This window comes from Notolabrus celidotus, chromosome 7, assembly GCF_009762535.1.
Source record: "Notolabrus celidotus isolate fNotCel1 chromosome 7, fNotCel1.pri, whole genome shotgun sequence".
Taxonomy (NCBI): Eukaryota; Metazoa; Chordata; class Actinopteri; order Labriformes; family Labridae; genus Notolabrus; species Notolabrus celidotus.
In genome coordinates this window covers 35,623,324-35,647,339 of record NC_048278.1, presented here as the reverse complement: position 1 = coordinate 35,647,339, position 24,016 = coordinate 35,623,324, and the positions used below count along the sequence as shown (strand labels likewise).

Below are 24,016 nucleotides of genomic sequence, written 5' to 3'. Positions count from 1 at the left end.
ACATTCTCTTGCGTTCTTGGATGAGGCTGACGTGTGATGAAAGTGGAGAATTTCTTTATATATATCCTGCAGACTTGATGCATTGCACTCCAGAGTACATGATTTAATTGGCAGCTTTGTATGGTCTTTTTATGTTTTTTTTTCAGATTCCTCTTATTCTTATTCTTATTTTTGATTTTTTATTCTCTGCTCTCTCTCTCTAAATTATTTATGTGTGTATGTATGTGTATGTGTATGCATATATATGCATGTGTGTGAGTATGTGTGCATATGTGTGTTTAAGATAAGATATAAGATATACTTTATTTGGTCCCCCATTGGGGGAAATTCTTTTGTTACAGCAGCTTACAACACGGGACAGGGGAATACAACAATGTCCTCACATAGTTAAAAATATAATAACAATAATAATAGCAATGATAAAGGTAAAATAGAAGAAAATAAAAATAGAAGAAAATAAAATATGGAAACATTAACAGTGACCTGGGAAGACAGAGACATATTGCCAAGTCACACGGTGAAAAGTAAAGGACTATCTTATCTTAAATGAAGGTGATAGCAGATAATTCATGTGTATGTATATATTTGTATGTATATATATGTATTTTTATTCATACATTTTATCACTTCTCTTCATGTATTTTGTCATTTAAAATTATTTTTCAACTGAACTGCTCTTCACATGTTTTCTATTAATTTATTTATCTGATTATTGTATTCATTCTATTTTTAATGTTATCAACTTTATTTCATTCCACATGTCTGTCTGTTTGATTGTATTTGTTTTGTCTTGCTGATACATTTAAAACGTTACAAATAAAATATTAACTTTATATATTATAAAGAATGAAGCTCTTCTTGTTAGTTAAACAGCTTAATGATAAAAAAAAATGAAGGGGAAAGTGCTGGGTGACATTGAACACCCTTTTGGATTTACGCATGCGTACCGCGCATGCGCTGTGACTGAAGCGGAAGTAAGCATCATGTCGATAGAAGACCCATTTTTCGTTGTGAAGGGGTAAGAAACTTACAATTTTAGGACCTAAAACGTCACGTCAAGCAAAGTTTTGTGATGCTGTTGTATTTTTAAATCTCAATTTGACATAAAAGCAGTTTATTCTATAAAAACTGAGGTTATATCAGCGGAATTAGCTCCACAACTAGCTACAGCTAACTAGCTTCATGCTAACATCTGCGCTGAAGTAACCAGAGTGTTGATGTTTGTTTAGACTCACAGAAGTCTTAAAGCTCGGTGTAATCTCTAAGTGTGTTTGTGTTTCACGAGGACTTAGTTTGAAACACCAGGGTGTGTCATGTGAGGCAGTTTGCACCCTGGTGTGAAGCTACAGAGGGAGGTGAGAGGGAGCTGTGTGTGTTTGTTTTGGTTAAACGGGGAGAGCTTGACAAACAGCCAGGTGAAGGAAGGTGAAGTCAACCAGCTCCAAGTATGTGTGTGTGTGTGTGTGTGTGCTGTTAATGTTTGTGTGTGTGTTTGTTTACTCAGGGAGGTGCAGAAGGCCCTGTCCCGTGCTCGCAGCCTGTATGATAGGTGGGAGGAGCTGCTGCAGGAGGGGACACAGGTGAGCAGACCTCCACGTTGGCATGATATCACTGCAGAAATCACTATGAGCCTCTGACTGTCATATATACTGTGTGTACATGTGGATTCCCTGTCAAACTAACATCACTCATTAATAAACCCCCACAAAACAACATGACATCATCAAGAAATCACTATGAGCCTCTGTCATACTGAATGTACATGTGGGTGGATTCACTGTCAAACTAACATCACTCATTAATAGACCCCAAAAAAACAACATGACTACATAAAGAAATCACACAGCAGCATTAGAGAGAGAGGGTGAGTAGACACAGACATATAACTGTTTGTAAAGTTTTGCACACTGAAAATAAAAGAAACATTTTTCCACATTTAGCTCCAAAACTTCATAAAAATGTAAAGTGAAATTTTCAGAGTCACTTTTTTTTAAATCACATTTAGAGGAATATTTGTGATCTTCACATTTAATTTTGTTGTGAAAAATATATTAAGTTAAAATCACTGTGAAATCCAAATACTAAATATAAATATAAATGTTAAATCTAAATCTAAAAGTTGAATATAAATCTGAATGTTCAGCATTAAATCTAAATGTTAAATATAAATATAAATGTTGAATCTAAATCAAAATGTTAAATCTAAATCTAAATGTTAAACTTAAATCTAAATGTTAAGCCTTAGATCTAAATGTTAAATATAAATCTAAATGTTAAATATAAATCTAACTGTTAAATATAAATATTAATGTTAAGTCTTAAATATAAATTTTAAATATAAATCTAAATTTTAAATATACATCTAAATGTTGAATATAAATCTAAATGTTAAGTATAAATCTAACTGTTAAATATAAATATTAATGTTAAGTCTTAAATCTAAATTTTAAATATAAACCCAAATGTTAAATATATATCTAAATGTTAAATATATATCTAAACGTTAAGCCTTAGATCTAAATGTTAAATATATATCTAAATGTTAAGCCTTAGATCTAAATGTTAAATATAAATATAAATGTCAAGTATAAATATAAATGTTGAATCTAAATCAAAATGTTACATATAAATGTTAAACTCAAATCTAAATGTTAAGCCTTAGATCTAAATGTTAAATATAAATCTAAATGTTAAATATAAACCTAAATGTTAAATATAAACCTAAATGTTAAATATAAATATAAATGTTAAATATAAACCTAAATGTTAAATATAAACCTAAATGTTAAATATAAACCTAAATGTTAAATATAAATCTAACTGTTAAATATAAATATTAATGTTAAGTCTTAAATATACATTTCAAATATAAATCTAAATTTTAAATATACATCTAAATGTTAAATATAAATCTGAATGTTAAACATAAATCCAAATGTTAAATGTATATCTAAATGTTAAATATATATCTAAATGTTAAGCCTTAGATCTAAATGTTAAATATAAATATAAATGTCAAATATAAATATAAATGTTGAATCTAAATCAAAATGTTAAATATAAATGTTAAACTTAAATCTAAATGTTAAGCCTTAGATCTAAATGTTAAATATAAATACAAATGTTAAATATAAATCTAACTGTTAAATATAAATTTTAATGTTAAGTCTTAAATCTAAATTTTAAATATAAATCTGAATTTTAAACATACATCTAAATGTTAAATATAAAGACACCTACATTATGCTGCTGATTTAGAGAAAAAAATATTTACTCTTGATTTTTTCAAAGGAAACCTCTGAGTTTTACAAAACGTGTTATTGGTAAATGATTGTTGACGTTTTCAAAGATCAGTTACAGAGAATGTTTATAATTTGCCTCCCAATAATCAATAATAATAATAATTTAAAACCATGTTCTCTCATACCCGGGCTGAATCTGTTATTTTTTGTGGTCGCTTCATTGAAAAGTTGAAAAGAAGCTTCATTTCTAGTCGATTAGACTCAAACCAAAGTGTGAACACTTCCTGAATTTAATTTCAAAGCATCCATTCATCATGAAGTTGTCCTCCGGTCGTCAGCGGTTGTGTAACGCTCTCATTATATGAAACTGTTCCGTGGTGATTAAGTTTTACCTTCACATCACTATGACTCACCTGTAACCCTTTAACCACACGGCAGACCTGCAGCGTCATCATGTGTGTGTGTGCCCAACAAAGCCCTCTTCATGTTGTTGTTGTTGCAACAAACTCTTTAAATCTATATTTAGCAAACATAGTATTTTTTCCATCCTGGTTCAAAGTCAGATGAGTCATTCCTGACTCCTAAATGTTAACCGGTTCTGTAAACCAGCAGCTGATGACAAAGACTCTACTGTAGTTTATATATATAGTAACTCAGTGTGTGCTGGTTTTATCTCTAAGGTGACTCGTGATGAGCTGGACTGGAGCACCAATGAACTGAGGAACTGTCTGAGGGCTATAGACTGGGACCTGGAGGACCTCAGTGAAACCATCAGTATCCTTTCAACAGTCTGACGCTGTATTTAGAACACAAACACTTCCTTTGTGTCTCCTGCTTCTTTATCTTCAGGATGTTTTAAACAGAGGACGTAATGTGGATTAAAGAGTCTGAATATGTAACCATCCACAAGGAGGATTTAAAGGCCAGGAACAAAGCAGCTGATTTACATTTCATGGTTGAACTTTTATTGAGTTCAGACTCCTGACTGAAGTTATTATACTTTATATCAGGCTCCATATGAGAGCTATAAAGTAGTTATTATCAGGGCGCTGTTGGCCTAGTGGTCCAAGCACGCCCCTTGTACAGAGGCTAGTACATGGCTAGTCCTCGTCGCAGAGGTCGCTGGTTTGATTCCAGCCTTGACCATCTACTGCATGTCTTCCCCCGCTCTCTGCTCCCCATGTTTCCTGTCTCTCCTCAGCTGTCCTGTCCATTACATTCTTTATTTATTCAACCTAAATAAAGGTTAAATAAGGTGAAAATGACCAAAAGCTTTAGTATATTTTGAAAAATGACAGTATTAGTTAGGGGTGCAACGGATCAAAAAACTCACGGATCGGATCATTTTTCAAGACAAGACAAATACAACTTTGTCCCTCTATTTATTTTGTAAAACACTTTGCCCATTAAAGGTGACATATCATGCAAAATGGACTTTTTCATGGTTCTCTACCTGAAATATGTGTCCCTGTCTACAAACCCCCCCGAGAATGAAAAGAATCCATTCTGCCCCTGTTCTGATTTCTACACCTTTCTGTAAATGTGTGTGAAACGAGCCGTTTCAGACTTCCGTGTTTTTGTTACGTAACAACAATATCCGGTCTGTCACGGAGTCAGAGCTCGGAGCTTGTTCAGCCCATAGACTGTATAACATACAACTCAACCCCTCCTCTGTTTTTCATTACCTGCACACATGTGTGCTAACAAGGAGCTTAGGAGGGAGGCATGCTAGTTGTAGGCTGTCTTAATAAACACAAAGGTCGGTTTTACTCCCCACGTCTGCAGATTTGAAGATCTAGTGAATGATTTTTATTTATCATGGATAAGTGCTAGCGCTAGTTAGCATAGCTACATAGCTACGTGTCGTAGCTGCAGCTGTGTACCAAGACACACGTCGACATACTGACAAATAAAACAACAAGTAACACAGAATCTGTGACCAATCCTTCAGAAAAGGTCCCGCTGCCTTTCTGGCAGAGGTCGGTTTTACTCCCCACGTCTGCAGATTTGAAGATCTAGTGGATGATTTTTATTTGTCATGGATAAGTGCTAGCGCTAGTTACCAACATGTAAACATTAGATCAACGTGCTGGACAGCCGAGGCACATCCACTTCCTGAGGGGGCGTGGTCAGAGAGAAAACAGAGTGTTCTGAGGAGGACTGAAGAAGAGGGTTTTTCAGGCAGACCAAAATCTGATTTCAAAGTGTTTTTTTGAGCATAAACTTTAAAGACATGTTTTGGGGACCTCTTAGACCAATATATGTTGATGAAAAAAGCGTGATATGTCACCTTTAAATAAAAACAACATTCAACTCAAAATTTACTGCATGTGCAAAGCACCCCCATCTGTGGGCCCAGTCCTGCCTCATTCACTGCATTTCATGGCATGGCAAGTGAAGGAGCAGAGGAACTTCTAAAGTTTCACTCCATTCTTCTTTCATTTGCTGATTTTCACCGTCCACTTCTTTCTTTGAGCTGCAAACTGTGAACACACCGTTTGAGTCTAGGGTCCTACAGCTGGCAAAGTGCCAACATGTGAGCAGCTCCATAAACGAAAGTGAAAGTTAAAAATTGCACTTGCAGCATTGGACTCTAAGTGACCCAGTAACAGCCTGTCTGCGAATCTGACATGGAGACAAGTCCCTTTAAAAACACGCGGTGACCCGACCAAAACACAGAGTGAAGGAGTAACAGATCGGGGGCCACAAATATTGACGGCCTCTGGTCTAGTGGGTGCGCGACGGAATTTCATAACGTGGCTCAAGCACATTCAGCATTCACTGTATTTCACAGGGAAACCAAAATGCTCCCATACATGTGACTTCCAAGAAGCAGGAGGGTTATAATGTTCCTCTGCTCCTTCACTTGCCATGACTACCGCTGCGCTTGACGAGTGAGTTGACGCGGACCATGTCCGTGCCGAACCGTGGAGAGGCATCCGTACGGATCACGGATCAACGATGATCCGTTGCACCACTAGTATTAGTAGTTGAGTATCTTAAAGGTGTTCATGAGCAGTAGCCTACATGATACCTGTAGGATGTTCCAGGTGTGTTTGTTTCCTCCTTAACCGGCTCAGATATCGTGGAGTCAAACCCCGGGAAGTTCAAACTGGGAGACAATGAACTTCAGGAGAGGAGAGACTTTGTGGAGCGGACCCGCTCATCCGTCCAGGTAAACTTCTACAACTCTAATATGTGTCACTCGCTTTCCTGCTCATGATTTGTTCTTTAAATATCTCACACTGAGAAGCCAAATCCTGTTTTGTCTCCTTGCCATTTTTATTATTTTTATTATTTTTATTATTATCTCCTTTATTAATGTACTTCTATGCTTCAGTATATGTGTCCATGTTGAATTGGATAGAACCCAAACCCCAGTGAATCCCTGATTCTAAGCGTCTGTGTTTATACAGGAGGGTTTTTCCTGCAGAGCAGCACGTGTGTGTGTGTGTGTGTGTGTGTGTGCGCTCTATATTTAAAGTTGTTACCAGTGACTACGAGAGGCCATGATGGAAGGAGGACACAAACATTGCCCGGAAAGCCTCTGCTTTGTTTTGGAAACCAAATTGTTTCTAACACACCGCAGAGACTGTTCAGGTCAGACTGAGTCAAGCATGAGTCAAAGCTGCAGCTCCACAAACTCCACAAACTCCACCGAGTGTGTTTGTTGTTTTATAGTGAGGAGGACGTGTTATTGATTACCCATCAGTACCTGTCAGCCTGTTTACCCGCGCTGCACCTGAAGTAAACGGCGTTGCAGGGCACAGTGGAAAGCATGAGTCAGTTTGGAACTCACGAGTCTCGCAGGCAAAAGGTAGAAACCTTAAAATAGAGCCGAGACGAGTTGAGTCATCTGAGCCGAACAAAAGAGAATCACTCCGACGAACAAAAGACTCTCTGACATTTCAAAGTCGCCCGCTGGATTCTCTGGATTAGAGGCGTCTCGTTAATGAAGCTGTCTGCACTTAGCTGGCTTTTAGAGGTCTCTGCTTTGATGGTGAAATGTTGTCAGGTTAATTGTGTTCGTTTCTGTGTGTGTGTGTGCAGGAGATGAAGGATCAGCTGTCCAGCCCCTCTGCTGTGGCTCAGGCGGAGAAGAAGAACAGACAGGTCAGTGGACGGTTAAACCCATGGAAACACAGAAATACACGCACAACACATGCATTTGAACGCCTCATGGTTTAATTATGACTTCAAGTTAATTTCAAATAAGACAAATGTTCTTTTTCTTTTTCAAAGATCTTTTGATTAATTTTTACACATTACATACAAATGATAAATGTAGACAATTAAAGCAATTGGTGTTTTTTTATATTAGAAACACAATAAGTGAATGAATGAAAAAGCAACCAATAATAACAAATGATAATTTGAAATAAAGGATAAATAAAAAGATAGGAAAATAGAAAATAGTGAACACTACAATAAGATAAATAGGTTAATATTTTAAAAAATAGATAAATGCAAAAGGTAAAAAATCAATAACAATAACAACAAAAAAGATATATATCAAGAATGATAATAAGGGTATGGACTTAGCCTAATTGTTAAGTTGCGCACCCATGTAGCGGGTGGCCCGGGTTTGAATCCCCCACTCTCTCCCAGTTTCCTACACTATCCACTGTCCTCTCCTCTATAAAAAATAAAGGTGTAAAAGCCCCCCCCCCCAAAAAACCCAAAATTATAATAATTAAAGCCGCAAGCGGCGATGAACGGCCCCTCGCACACCTGCAACCACCGCCTGATGTACAGCAGGTGTTGCTATGTAAAAGTATGCACCCTTATTAGGGCGCCATTATTCATTTTCAAAGCTAGGTGGCGCTCTTCCTGTTGGTTTTAGGATATGGGTGCAGGAGGCTTTTTTGTGCGTCCTGATGCCCTGAATATGCATGTCCAAAATTGTGCACGTAGCTAAAAAAAAACTCTATGGGGAGGGTTATTTTACCCTTTTTTTAAACCCTTTTTTTAAACCCTTTAAGGGGCGCTTTAGAGCAGATTTTTGTATTTCTTTGATGAGAGTCCCAATATATATAAATGGGATGCGTGCGGCCGATTTGGTGAGATTTCATCTTTTTTTAAAGCCCCCAAAAATCCATTTCCTGTTTATGGCGAGACATGCGCGTTTGAAGCATCGCCTGAAGGTCTGCCACGCCCACAATTTTAGTCTGAACGGAATGCCTCGAACAACTCTGAATCTTCAATGTGTCTATTATAGAATGTGCCTTGTTGGGACTGAATTGGAGAAAAACCCTAGGACTAGTTCGTAAAAGTATGCACCCTTATTTAGGCATTTTCAAAGCTAGGTGGCGCTCTTCCTGTTGGTTTTCGGATATGGGTGTAAGAGGCTTTTTTGTGCGTCCTGATGCCCTGAATATGCTTATTCATTTTGATGCATGTAGCTCAAAAAACCCTCTATGGGGAGGGTTATTTTACCCTTTTTTTAAACCCTTTAAGGGGCGCTTTAGAGCAGATTTTTAAATTTCTTTGACGAGAGTCCCAATATATATAAATGGGATGCGTGTGGCCGATTTGGTGAGATTTCATGCTTTTTAAAGCCCTCAAAAATCCATTTCCTGTTTATGGCGAGACATGTGCGTTTGAAGCATCGCCTGAATGTCTGCCACGCCCACAATTTTTAGATTTTGCCATTTTCTGATAACTTAGAAACATCAATGTGTCTACTATAAAATGTGCATGGTTTGGACTTGATCAGAGAAAAGTCCTAGGGCAAGATCTCCCAAATACGTACCCTTGGGAATCAGGTGAAAAACTGAAGAAAAAAAAAAGATGGCCGACTTCCTGTTGGGATTTCACCACGATGTTAGTGTATCTTTTTTGTAGGTCTTTGCCTGATAGATATGTGAAAAAAAAGTCATGCATGTAAGTTGGACTGTGTTGAGGGGGTGCCCAGTTGGAAAGAAGGGGGTGGTATTGAGTGATTTTTGGGACTTTTTGCACGGGACCAAAAGAATATCCAAATTTTCGCCAGGCCTGATCAGTGTGTCAAGGCTCCAAAAAGGCAATTTACTTTGCTAGGTAGAAAGAAAGAAAAATCCTTAGGGTAACAAGCGGGCCTTTGCAGACCTTGTCTGTGCTCAGGCTTTAATAATAATACTAATAAGTAAAAATAAATGAATAAAATGTCCTTTTTCAGGGGTTTTCTGTCTTGGTTTGAAAAGTCAGCACACATTTTTCCTCCGGCTCCCTCAAGCCTGATTTGAGCTTCTGTGTGAGCTGCTGTGCTGGCAGCTCACTCTGACTGATTTCCATCTAAAGCACCAAACAAATGATTTCATCATCCTGAGATTTGGAAAGTGTTGTGGTCAGTAGCAGCTGCAGAATAAACCGTCAAACCCACAGAGCTCCTCCAGCTGGCCTACTTCTGCATCGTTTAGAGAATCGCACACACTGACTCGTTTGTGTTCCTCTCTGCTAACCGCACGTCGTCTGTGCTTGTGTTTTGTTTGTGTGTGTCCATCCAGGCTCTGCTGACCTCGTCAGGTCAGGACAGATCATCGGGGCTGGAGGCTCACATGGTGTCTACAAACTCCAGATACATCCAGGAGCAACAGGAGCAACAACAGGTTAGACGGAGGGAGGATGAAAGAAAGGGGAAACAAACATTAACTTAAGACTCTTTCCAAACAGAGCCGGTCTAGACCGTACTCTATGTTCTATTATTAACAAAGACCCAACATCAAGACAGGATCAGATCCAGTCCCATCTTACAGACAGGACTCAGTCTGATCTCATCTTAATCCACCATGAGCAGAGCACTTTGCAGCATTTAGCAAGTTACAGTGGCAAGGACAAACTTCCTTTAACAGGCAGAAACCTCCAGCAGGACCAGACTCATGTTAGACACACATCTGCTGAGACCGTGTTGGAGAGAGGGATAGAGGGAGATGAAGAGAGAGAGAGAGAGAGAGAGAGAGAGAGAGAGAGAGAGAGATGATAGTGGGGAGACGGATAGTAGTAGTTGTAGCAGGCCGTCTACGGCAGAGATCAAGAGGAACCTACGAGACAAGGGAGCTCAGGGACTCCAGAAAGAACTATGGTTAGTGACTTTAATGGGCTCTACCTCCCATACTACTTTGGTTTGGTCACATGATGTGGAATAGGTCGGTGTTAAAAGACTGATAAAGAAAAGGTCTATGGTTAGTAACTTTAAGGGGACAGGGAGAGTTAAAGGAAGAGACAGGCAGAGAGATAGGATCCCAGTGTGTCAGTCTAAGCCTATAGCAGCATAACTAAGAGCTGGTCCAAGTCTACGGCAGAGATCCAGAGGAACCTACGAGACAAGGGAGCTCAGGGACTCCAGAAAGATCTGTGGTTACTAACTTTAATGGGACAGGGAGAGTTAAAGTGAGTGACAGGCAGAGATAGAATCCCAGTGTGTCAGTCTAAGCCTATAGCAACATAACTAAGACCTGGTCCAAGCCTGATCCAGCTCAAACTATAAGATTTATCAAAAGGGAAAGTTTGAAGCCTACTCTTAAAAGTAGAGAGGGTGTCTGCCTCCTGGACCCTGACTGGTAGATGATTCCAAAGGAGAGGGGCCTGATAACTGAAGGTTCTACCTCCCATACTACTTTTAGAGACTTTAGGTATGACCATAAACAAAGAAAAATGTGGAAAGAACAAAAAAAGAACAGCAAGGGTGAAAAAGTATGATTGGATTAAAGGAGAATTATTGAAGACTTCAACAGACTTTGGGGTCGATGATACTTACACATGCAAAAGTTTGAATTGCTGAAGTAGATCGCTGCAGCTCCAACTGGCACCAGCTCTCGTGATCAAACAAGCCTGATTACAGTTAATCCAGGTCTTTTCTCTGCCTCCGACAGCCTTAAATTGTGCGTTTGGTGACATGTTATGAAGTAATGACCGCCAAAGTATTGCTTTACTTTCGATTGATTCATCAAAGAAACAGTAAGTCCACATTTTTGTGCAGCTTAATCCCACCCTGACTTCACTGGTCTTGGAACACTCCTCAGCAGAGTTTGTAGATATGATGACAAACATGCTTCAAATTTAACTCCCCTTTAAATCTATCATTGCAACACCATCAGAGATCGATTAAGATGAAGAGGACAGCCTGCTTTTGCTCTCCTGAAGCTGTCGTGAGAAAGATCTGCAGACGTGCACAGGAGTCTCCAAACTCTAAATGCATTGACATAGGAGCAAAAGAAGTTCAGAACTCCTGTCTTAAAAGCAGCTATTTTTGATCCTTTGAGGGGAGGAAGGGGGGACTGAAGGGAAGCAAAGTGATCATGATTAAGTAGTTTATTTGTCTACGCTGCAGAAAGTACAATGAAGATTTGGAGGTTAGATTTGATCAGTTAGAAAGGAGGTAATGCAGACTAATAAAGACTGCTTGTCATGCAATGCTTGTCATGTTAGTGAAAGAAGAAGTAATGAAGCCCTGCAAGAAATTTAAAATCATGCACATTGGTTCCCTTTAATTGGGAAAGGATGAAAGCACAAGGTGAAAAGAAGTCCATGCGCCCGCGCCGTCAGCCTGATGCCGCCGCCGCCGCCGTCTTTGTTTTTATGAGGTCATGTTAACAGAGAAAGATTTAAGCGAAGGATCACTCTGTAAGATTAGACTTAAAGAGCAGATCGAGTGTCGGCTCCCCGCTGCCGTCCTTTCATGAGAACGAGGCCCTCCGTCTGTTTTACGAAGTATCAAGCGGCGAGCAAAGGCAAAGAGGATTAAATGAAGGTGGAAAGTTAATTTTTGATGCCTAAGCGAGAAGAGTCTATCTGTGCTTCCTGTGGTTTCGAGTGGTGACACCTCGTCTCCACGCATCCGGTTGAGTGAGGTCGAGTTTTTTTTAGTGAAATGAAAAGACAGAGAGCGTGTTCGCGTCTTTGATTCAAAGATGAAAGAGAAAATGTGTCACGCTGCTGAGTTTCATCAGATCAACCCACAGGAAGTGTGTGTGTGTGTGTCACTCTGGTTCTGAGGTATTTATTTGACCTTTATTTACAGGACGGTGAGGAGATAGTGAGGAGACACGCAGCGAATTGAACCTGTGACTGTAGTTTGTATTCTCAGTTTCGTGTATCAGCAGGAAGAACAGCCTGTATGGAGAGCAAAAGCAGGCAGAACACAATCCACCTTCATGACATCCACGCTCATATCACACTGCGGTGTGACCACAATTTATAAACAGATATCTTCATGAAGGTGCAGCTAACAACCTGACGCTGTGTCATGAAAGCTGTCAGCGTTTAGATTTCCTGACTTCCTTGAATGCATCAGATATAAGGTAAGATAGAGGACTGTCGCCTTAATGTGTGGAGCACGCTGTAACAACACAGCTAACCTGGTGCCCTCTGTCCTTGTACCTCTACTTAGGGTCTTGATTTTTAGCACAGGATATATTTTGGTTTCCGTTTGTAGTCTCAATTGTATTAACCAATCACATATCAGCAAGAGGAAGAGCCTGTATGGAGAGCAAAAGCAGGCAGAACACAATCCTCTCTCGTGACATCCTGGCTCCTATCACACGTAAAAAAGATATCTTCATTCAAGTGCAGCTAACAACCTGACGCTGTGTCGTGAAAGCCATCAGCGTTTAGATTTCCTGACTTCCTTAAATGCATCATATATAAGATAAGATAGAGGACTGTCGCCCTAATGTGTGGAGCATGCTGTAACAACACAGCTAACCTGGCGCCCTCTGTCATTGTAACTCTACTTAGGGTCTTGATTTTTAGCACAGGATATATTTTTGTGTCTGTTTGTAGTCTCAGTTGCATTGACCAATCACATATCAGCAAGAGCAAGAGCCTATATGGAGAGCAAAAGCAGGCAGAACACAATCCTCCTTCATGACATCCTGGCTCCTATCACACGTAAAAAAGATATCTTCAGTCAAGTGCAGTTAACAACCTCACACTGTGTCGTGAAAGCCATCAGCGTTTAGATTTCCTGACTTCCTTGAATGCATCAGATATGATATAAGATAAGATAGAAGACTGTCGCCTTAATGTGTGGTGCACACTGTAACAACACAGCTAACCTGGCGCCCTCTGGTCTTTTACTTGTTCTTAGAGTCTGGATTTTTAGGACAGGATATATTTTGGTGTCTGTTTGTAGTCTCAGTTGTACTGGCCAATCACGTGTCAGCAGGAAGAAGAGACTGTATAGAGAGCAAAAGCAGGCAGAACACAATCCTCCTTCGTGACATCCTGGCTCCTATCGCACGTAAGAAGATATCTTCATTCAAGTGCAGATAACAACCTGACGATGTTTCGTGAAAGCCATCAGCGTTTAGATTTCCTGACGCCCTTGAATGCATCAGATTTAAGATAAGATAGAGGACTGTCGCCTTAATGTGTGGTGCACGCTGTACCAACACAGCTAACCTGGCGCCCTCTGTCATTGTACCTCTACTTAGGGTCTTGATTTTTAGCACAGGATATGTTTTGGTGTCTGTTTGTAGTCTCAGTTGTACTGGCCAATCACGTGTCAGCAGGAAGAAGAGACTGTCTAGAGAGCAAAAGCAGGCAGAACACAATCCTCCTTCATGAAATCCCGGCTCCCATCAAGCTGCACTGCGTTTAGTTTTCCTGACTTCCCTGAATGCGTCAGAAATGATCGAACTGACTTCCACTCAACTAACTAACATTTTAAAAGTTGTTTCCTTCTCCTTTTAAGGACAGACCTGACAAAGCTTGACTTGATACCTGTTCAGTGCTTTAATATTTCAGCAAGAAGTAGAAACAATCCATATGGAGAGCAAAAGCAGGCAGAACACAATCAACTAAAGTGACATCCCGACTCCCTTCAAGCTGCGATCTGACGTCAATTTATTCCTCTCTATAAACAGATTAGATTTACGGACTTCCTTGAATGCATCAGAAATTATTAAACCAAAGCAGGCAGAACACAATCCACTCAAATGAAGCTTCGATCTGATTACAATTTATTCATCTCTGTTAACAGATATCTTCATGCAACCTGACGCTCTGTCATGAAAGCCATCAGCTTTTAGATTTCCTGACTTCCCTGAATGCATCCGAAATGATGGAATTGACTTCCATTCAACAAACTAACATTTTAAAAGTTGTCTCCTTCCCCTCTTGAACTCACAAAGCTTGACTTAAGACCTGTTTAATGCTCGCACATCATGAGAGAGTTGGTTTCTCTTTTGAGGCTCATACTGCCAAAGTAAGGCAGAGTGAAGCCTCTGTGTTTCTTACTATTACAGTGAAACTGAGACTCACCAGAAACAGATGAACAGGCGCTCCTCTGGTGGATGTAACGAGCCAAGATATAGCAGCTCTCACTTTGCAGACATATCTAGCAGAACGAACTTTGCTTCACTTTTCATCCAAACATGCAGTTTTTTATCAACAACTGTTAGCTAAACTGGTATGAATGTAAAGTTTACTATTGTTTACAGAGTCATATATCATCATCAGACCAGGATTGAGGATGTTTAGAGGTTGTCACCAGAATAAAGATTAAACCTGAATTTATAGGACAAAAAAGATCTAGATTTGAGGCTCTTCATGTTGTTTGAGCCAATGTTGTTTATTGTCTTGGATCTGACCAAACTACAGCTTCAGCCAATCACAGAGCTGCATCCCTGACTTATTATATGTGTGTATGTGCGTGTGTGTGTGTGTGTGTGTGTGTGTGTGTGTGTGTGTGTGTGTGTGTGTGTGTGTGTGTGTGTGTGCGTGCAGCTGATCATGGAGGAACAGGATGAGCAGCTGGAGTTGGTGACGGGCAGCATCAGAGTCCTTAAAGACATGTCGGGACGCATCGGGGACGAGCTGGACGAGCAGTCCGTGTGAGTAAACACACACACACACACACACACACACACACACACACACACACACACGAGACGACACTGGCTCACAGGAAGTCTTTGACGAGTCAGTCCTCTCCTCTAGCACCACCTTCAGGACAAACAGCGTCACCGTCAGACTCACAGTATTTATCAGAGGAGATTTAGAATTGACCTGTACACACTTCCAGCTGAGTTTTCACTATGTGTCAGGATATTTAACTTCATCATAAGTAGTTGATTTTCATTGTCACGCTCTTTTAAACATGTCCACAGTCATTATTGTCGTGAAATAATCTTGTGCTCCTCGTTTTGTCTTTCAGCATGTTAGGAGACTTCGGAGACGAGATGGATCAGACGTCGTCCCGCATGGACTCGGTCCTGAAGAAGCTGGAGAAAGTGTCGCACATGACCAGCAGTGAGTCCACACAACACTCACAGAATCACTGCTTATTGTGATCTGCGTTCACGACTGACAAACACTTTAGATTCATACTTTTTAAGATCTAACTCTGAGTGAGAAAGTTGAAGATTCAGGACTCAAACTTTGCTCTGAAGTAAACACGACTTACAGCAGTTCAAGAGAGAGGACGGAGTGAAACCTGAAGCACTAGTCTTTAGAATAAAGGTTGAAATGCTCCTTCTATTAAATTGGCAAAAGAACACAAACTCTCTCTTGGACATATTTCAGCGTGCAGCCTTCTTCAGGAGGCTGGATTCAAGGACTTCCTGAAGAACAGAGCAGATGGAGCGGGGACAGGAAGTCAGGTTTCACCAAAACCAAATGAAAACATCCGGTTAATTTTCAGAATAAAACACTCTGTGTTATCACCAGATCGTATTTCACTTTACTACAACAACAAACCAAAGTCATGATGAGCGGAGCCAGGCCTGGAGTCAACAGGTCAGAGGTTTTCAGAGGACCAGAAAGACAACATGGATGAGGAGAGGAGGAGGAGGAGAAAACTTCAGTCACATGACCGAGGTTTATGAAGATATTGGAAACAGGAGCCTATGAACGTGCACGAATGAAGAGAGAGAGATGTCAGCGTGATCGGGCGCCTCAAGCATCCCAGTTTCCAAGCTTGGTCCGTACCGGGACTGAGGTACTGCCACCCCCAAGATGTATTTATTTGAATGCTTGAACTATCAAACGTTCAACCTCTAACACGGGACTTGCACCAGACCTGCACCGTCAACACCCACTGGTTGCGTTTTCAGAACGCAGCACAGAGCAAGATCACCGGACAGCTGGAGTCATGTGACCGAGGTTTCCCTGCAGTAATCACTGAATCAAGGATTCTCCTCCTCCTCTCCTCATCCATGTTGTCTTTCTGGTCCTCTGAAAACCTCTGACCTGTTGACTCCAGGCCTGGCTCCACTCATCATGACTTTGGTTTGTTGCTGTAGTTAAGTGAAATACGATCTGGTGATAACACAGAGTCTTTTATTCTGAAAATTAACCGGATGTTTTCATTTTGTTTTGGTGAAACCTGACTTCCTGTCCCCGCTCCATCTGCTCTGTTGAGATTGATGCGTCGTGCTCCGGCATCCGGCAACAAATAGAAGTCTCGTGTATCTGATCCTTTGCGTATCAGACCTGCTGGATCACAACGGAGCGGATCCAGTGGAAGTTAACACACTGACTAGAATAGAAACCGATCAGATCTGGTGCAGTTCCTACTCGTCCTGGAAAAACTGGAAAACCTGGAAAACAGTTGACCAGTTTTCCAGTCCTGCAAAACACCTGGAAAATGGGAGAAAAAGTCAAATGTCCTGGAAAATAATTCCAACATGACTGTGTGTGACCTGACAAGGTTAAAAAAAACACACCCCCATTCAACATGTGTGGCCATTTTTATCATTCAGATCTACTTAGGTGCATTTATGCACTGATTATTATTATTATCATTTATTTCAGTAAAGATTCCAGAGTCCTTTGCTGACTCTTTTGTTTTTTTCTTAGCTAATTGTCTAATTTTTGAGAAAAGAGAAAGCTGAGATGAGAGTTGCCCATCATTGTTACTTGCTTGCACGAATGAAGTGCTGTACATAAGATAAGATATTACTTTATTGATCCCCCGGGGGGGGGAAATTCAGTTGTTACAGCAACCCAGACATAAGTACAATCAAGAAAGAAGTTTCAATAAGTACAAAATAAGATAAAAAAAATAAAATAAGTACAAAATAAAAAATAAAAATAAATAAAAATAATAAAATAAAATAGATAAATAAAGCTAGAATACAATTTAGATATATACAATGTTACAAATGGAATTTAAATTAAATAGCAGTAATTACAGGCAGTATTAAAAAATGTTTCAGTAGTGACAGGTTGGCATGGTGTGATTATGGTTGGTAATGACAAATTAAGCAATAAATAGAAGAATATTTGTATGTAATATGACCATGGGTTGTACTTAGAATAGTAATGTAATTTAACAAAATATAACATAGCAAGATAATTCAATAATACAGTATATTATACATTATAATGCCAGCAGCAGTCAAGAGAGAGTTCAGGATGGGATGATGGAGTGTGACAGACAGAGCAGGGATGTTATGGATCTGTTCATGGGGGGGGAGGGTGTCAGTGGTTAGCATGGTGCAGTCTGTGGCCTCCATTACTGTTCAACAGTCTGATGGCAGTGGGCACAAAGGACCGCCTGAAGCGTTCAGTCTTGCACCGTGGTGGAATGATGCGCTGACTGAACGAGCTCCCCATCAGCCACAGCTCATCATGTGTGGTTTGCATTAATTTGCCATCATTTTTAAGCATGTAAGAGATGATTTCATTGATAGCCATAGACTGCACGATATTACAGTCCCTCCAGGATTTCGCAGGATTTTTTTGTGATTGTTGCGTCCCCAAAAAGCCTGAATTTGCGACAGCTTTTTTTAAAAAAGTGGTGAAAGTTGCAATTTTTTTCTTTTCTTTTATCCCCCAATAACATCTCAGGGGAAAGTAAATACGCTAAATTACAGTTGTTTTTAGAAAACATTCTTGATGTGACCACTGTGACTGTATTTTGATTCTCTTGATTCACAGAAAAATGCCATTAAAGGGCTGTGTTTCACATTTACGACGGTCCCTGAATGCACCTCGCTGCGACTGATGCACAGTCAGTTCACGGCACTCTGAAACGAATCTGCATCTTTGATGACGAGGAGTTGATCAAAACTTACTGAATGTGTCTGATGTTTCACCAAACTGGATTAAATCAAGCTGTAGATGAAGAGCTTTTTACGGTAACCACGGCAACAACGTCAAACATCAAACAGTAAACAGACGTCCCCCCCGGTTGTGTCTTTGTCACTAACGCACACCGGGGGGTAAAAATCATCAATGAAGATGAGACAGATGCATGGAGGTGAGGAGAGCTGGTTCATAAAGCACACCTGCTGCAGGTAGAGACCAAGCTAACACTGAGCCCCTCAATCTATAAATAACAACGTTGTCATGGTCACTTGTCCTGCCTGCTGTCCCCTCTCTTCACCCGTTCTCTGTGCGTGTTTTATTGTTGAAAAGTGCCGATCAAGTGAGGACTTACGTTTATGTTCCAAGGAAGTCAAATTGATGACAAAACCGATGACGTACAGGGGCTGGGATTGAGGTAATTGGTCAAATTTGCGGGAAAGTTAGACTATAATATTAGACTATTTAGGAACTAAATTAGGAACTAAATTTAGACTGTCACACCAGCTTGATCATCACTGAAAAAGTCCTGGAAAAAGATCTCTGGAAAAGAGTGGGAACTCTCCTGAAAGCTTGAGCCACTCCTTGCATGTAGGATAAAGACACAGAGCTTCAGTGTTACCTGATCTAACCGACTCTCTCCTTCAGGTCGGAGGCAGTGGTGTGCCATCGGCGTCCTGGTCGCCATCATGATTGTCGTCCTCATCCTCTTCTTCGCCCTCTGACCTCCCCGGCTGTATTCGATGTCTCCCTCTATGTTATGAAGGACGGACGGACAGACGGATGCAGGAACAAGGGACGTGTCTCTCCTACCCCCCCTCTCCCCTCCCCTCCTCCCTGTCTTTACTTCACTCCAAGGAGAGACTTGGTGCCCTGCAGAGATTTTAAATCCTCCTCTTCCTCTCTGCTTTGAATGACTCTGGTGAGCAGGAGGGAGAGAGCCCGGTGGTGTTCTATATTTCAGACTGAAAGCGTATCGGTTATCGTTGGAGACGAGCGGGTGGTGCTGAACGAGGGAGGGAGGGTCGGCTGCCGTCGGGTTAAACACACTCAAATCTGCAGATCAGGATGTTCGATGAGGTGCAGAAACTTTGTTTTGTTGATATCAGAGTAAACGGTTATGATAGTGCTCTTATTTTATCATCTTCACACACTTTTAAGAGACGCTGGCTTTAAAATGTTTTATCCTCCATCCCTTACTTCAGCTTTAGTGACACGGTTTTGATTCTCAGTGTTTCCAGACGCTGATTTTAAAGAATAATGTAGATGGGGAAAAAAAGCAGATTTGTGTGTTTCACTGTGGCAGAAAGCAGCGTGAGGGAGGGGAGGGAAGGGTTTTTCAGTGTTGCCTTAAATATATTTTTATATGGTGAATGTGCAGTATGTTAATGTGCCTACATGTGAGAGTGAGAGGGGAACTGATGGCGGGTATCAGAGGATTGAGACGGTAGAGATGGATACATGACAGCAGCTGATTCCACTTCTGATTCAGGAAGAATGAAATCACTCTCGCTCTGAAACTTCACGCCACAAACCGTCCTCTCTTCAGGAGTCCTAAACGGTTCATCTCCCGCCCCCCCTCCGCCGCCTGATCCGTCTCGGGGCGAGGTGGAGTGAGGTTCTGCCGCCTCGGCGCCCCTGCAGGCGGGTTGAAGCTCACGATTGGCTGCAGCTTTGTTCCTCTCACAGGGGCGATGAGAAGACAACCTTGGCTCGGAGCGAATGGGTTCGCCTGTTTTATTGAAAAGCTTTAGCTAATGAGAGGACGAACAGTTGCTGGGCAGGATGTCTCTGACAGCAGCCCCACAGCCTGGCTCTCAGCGCCCTCTGCTGGACGCTGAGGGTCACGTTTTTTTTCTCCCTTTGTGTCATGTCAGGTAAACGCTGCCCACGCTCACACGCTAGGGTGTGTGTGCAGAGCTGTATGATCCAAACTTTGACGCGTGTGTTAATGACATGATTCCTGTACGATCTGAATGTGTGAATTCTTCTGCTTTTGTCCCACGAACATAAAACACAACATGTCCTTTCTTTGTTATTAAAAATGTCACGCAGGTACGACTCGCAGGATTTGATGCAGGAGATGTTTCCACTTCATCTTTTCTCCCCACCACCCCCCCACCACCCCCCCGGTGCCTCATGTGTCCCTCTAATGTGCTCTTACATATTCAGGCCCTCGCTCCTTAAACGCTTCAGTGAGGGAAATTAAGTGAGCAGGGCTGCGAGCGTAAACGAAGCATCATGTGGTTTCCACTTCAGTCATGAGTCACTGCGAGACCTCACGTGAAGCTGAGGTCTGTGGAGGTAAAGACACCCTGAACCACAGGCACACCTCTGATACACACGGTATCTTCATGAAGCTGAAGAATGTTTTTTTTTTTTATAATTTTTATTTTCAAAAGGCAGGTATAAATCACAGTGTTGTTTCGTACAATAGTTAGTTTTTTTGTTTTTTTTAACACACATGAACAAGAACATCCCTCCCTCCCCCCTCCCCCTCCCTCCCGCAAACATGTTGCACAGTGAAACAGACAAGTAGAAACATACATATGTATACATAATATCCAAATAAAAGAACAGTGATAATAACAATGCAAAATATGATCAAAATAAATCAAAATAACTTGGGTATAAATAAAAGAAAGAAAACAACAACAACAAAAAAAGTGCAAATAGAAATGTTTTGTGCAGAATAGTTGTGCAAATATACAAAGTCGCTATGTATGGCTCAAACTACCACCGAGAGCGGTGGGAGTTGACTGCTCACGCCCTGGTTGACAGCATGCTTGGACTAGGTCTGTGTTGGGCCAATTGGCCGACGGACGGGCCGAAGTGAGTTCAATCCAAGGTCAATCAATCAATCAATCAATCAATCAATCAATCAATCAATCTTTATTTGTATAGCGCCAAATCACAACAAACGTTATCTCAAGATGCTTTTACAAACATAGGAGGTCTAGACCACACTATGTCAAATTATGAACAGAGACCCAACACCAATACAGGGTAAGACTCAGTCTGACCCCACCTTAATCCATCATGAGCATTGCACATCGCAGTATTTAGCTAGTTACAGTGGTGAGGAAAAACTTCCTTTAACAGGCAGAAACCTCAGGCAGAACCAGACTCATGTTAGACAGCCATCATGCCTCGACTGAGTTGGGTCTGGAAAGACAGATAGAGGGGAGTAAGAGAGAGAGGTGATAGTGATGAGACGAGTCGTAGAAGCTGTTGCCGCTGGAGTCCAGCACGTCCGTATCAGCTGGAGTCCAGATCGTCCACAGCAGAAGGACGTCTATGGCAGCTCAGAGGAATCTAAGAGCCAAGGGAGCTCAGGGACTCCAGAAAGGTCTATGGTTAGTAACTTTAATGGGACAGGCAGAGTTAAAGTAAGTGATGAAGGGGTTGGGGGGAAGAAGGTGAGCTAGGATCCCAGTGTGTCAGTGTGCCAGTTCCCCCGGCAGTCTAGGCCTATAGCAGCATGACAAAAGCTGGTCCAAGCCTGATCCAGCTTAACTATAAGCTTTAAGGTGACTTCTTGGTGCAGGCAGATTGTCAAAGTAAGTGAGTAAAGAATTTGTCAGATGAGCCTCTAAGTGTAAACTTCACCTTCTCCAATTTTAAAAGAAATAACATGTCATTTAACCAAACTTTGATTGAGGGTGGTTTAGGGGATTTCCATGATAAGAGGATCCTTCTACGGGCGACAAGAGAGGTGAATGCAATGACGTTCTTTTGTATTGTTGTGGTGGGAGTTAAATCTGGTGGTTTGCCAAAAATTGAGATATGTGGTGTCGGATCTAATTCTAATCCTAATGTGTCTGAAATAGCTTTAAAGAATGATTGCCAGAAGATGGATAGTTTGGGGCAAGACCAAAACATACGAGTTAAATTGAGCTGAAGAATGTTTTATCATCATGTCTCTTTAACCCTCCTGTTATGTTCGTTTATCTGGAACAGCAATAATGTTCCTGGGTCAATTTGACCCGGGGCATATTCAATTATCTAAAAGTGTCAGAACCCCAATACTTTTAATTCTAATGTTTAACTCCATTGCTAACCATTTAAATCAAGATTTAGTCCCTTGGTGTTTTAATTCTCACAGAATGAGTTCTGACAAGTATTCTGGAGTCTGACCGTGTAGGGATCTGTAAGTAAGTGTGAGAATTTTGTACTGGATTCTAGAGGATTGTTCCAGGACTGTGTGCCTCTGACAGACCATTTGACTGAATTTGGTTTTACATCTTGGTGCATCACAGTCTCCTCTTCTTTGTGCTCTAGTATTCATCATATTGTGTGGGGTTTTTTTTTTTATAAAATTGATCAATGATGGAGGGGCAAGCCCATTTAAAACTTTAAAAACAAGACTCTCTCCATTCAGTCTGTCAATGAAGGCAAAAATGCTCCAAAATATATCTAAAAAAACCAGATGATCACGTGACTAAGCTCTGATTAAACACGCTAACGTTTGTTCTGCTCTGATAAACTCAGGATTGGGACATTGTATTTGAAGCATGCATAACCTGACATTTCTAATTCATTTATAAAAAGCACGTGTAGAGCTTTTAAACTCAATCTCACTTGCTATCAAATATTAAAGATCAAATTTACAACGGTTGTTTACTTTTGAGGAACTTTGGGGGCGGGGCTTCTAGACAGCTCAAAACCTGTTTCTTGTAGCTATTTTAAAAGCATGAAATGTAGTTGCATGAATATACGTACACTACCAGTCAAAAGTTTGGACACACCTTCTCCTTCAATGGTTTTTATGTATTTTAATTATTTCCAACATTGTAGATTAATACTGAAGACATCAAAACTATGAAATAATCTGGTTTTGCCATAATCTGGATTACAACAGTAGTCAAACAGGACTCTCCATTGTGTGCTAACCCTACCTCTGAACAACACAACTGATGGTCTCAAACACATTAAGAAGGCAAGTCATTCTACAAATGAACTCTTGACATGGTTCATGTTAATTAGAAACCAGTCCAGGAGACCACTTCATGAAGCAGACTGAGAGAATACCAAGAGTGTGCAAAGCTGTCATGAAGGAAAAAGGGGGCTACTTTACAGAATCTAAAATATGAAACATATTCTGCTTTGTTTAATGAAATAATTCCATATATGTTCTTTCATAGTTTAGATGTCTTCATAATCTACAGTGTTTCAAATTGTTGTAATTGTAATGGGCTTTTAACAGGTTTAACACAAAAATCTCTCAATAGATTACAACTGGTACAAAATTCAGCAGCAAGACTTTTAACTAGAACCAAGAAGAGAGAGCATTACTCCTGTTTTAATGACCCTACACTGGCTGCCCATTGCACTTCACGGCCTGGCCCACGAATATATATGTGATCTGCTGTCACCCTACCAGCCCGGGCGCAGCCTCAGATCCTCAGGCAGGAACCTCCTTAAAGTTCCCGCTACAAAGCTGAAGTATAAGGGTGAGCGAGCGTTTACTGTGCAGGCTCCTCGACTGTGGAACGACCTGCCTGAGGATCTCAGGCAAGCTGCATCAGTATCTCCTTTTAAATCACTGAAAACACATTTTTATCGAAAGGCCTTCCTTTAATATTGTTTTATCCAAGATGCTACATTTATTTTTTTCTATTTTTTATTCACTCATCGTTTTATTGTTTTACTGATTTTATTTGTTTTACTGATTTTAATTGTTTTATTGTTTTAACTGCTTTTAGTAGTTTCTCTTTTGGTTTTTCTGCTTAAATTGTCTTGCCAGCCCATATACCCCCCCTTTA

The 24,016-nt window shown here is 40.6% G+C and overlaps 1 protein-coding gene across 1 annotated transcript; it reads left to right on the top strand.

Moving 5' to 3' along the window:
• Positions 1–919: 919 nt before the first annotated feature.
• On the top strand, positions 920–20,331 carry LOC117816262 (syntaxin-10). The gene is made up of 9 exons (XM_034688451.1): positions 920–1,018; positions 1,505–1,580; positions 3,923–4,016; positions 6,323–6,417; positions 7,293–7,355; positions 9,728–9,829; positions 14,949–15,055; positions 15,379–15,473; positions 18,900–20,331. The coding sequence occupies exons 1-9, from the start codon at positions 984–986 to the stop codon at positions 18,974–18,976; spliced, it is 744 nt and encodes a 247-aa protein (XP_034544342.1). The 5' UTR covers positions 920–983; the 3' UTR covers positions 18,977–20,331.
• The last annotated feature ends 3,685 nt before the right edge of the window (positions 20,332–24,016 follow it).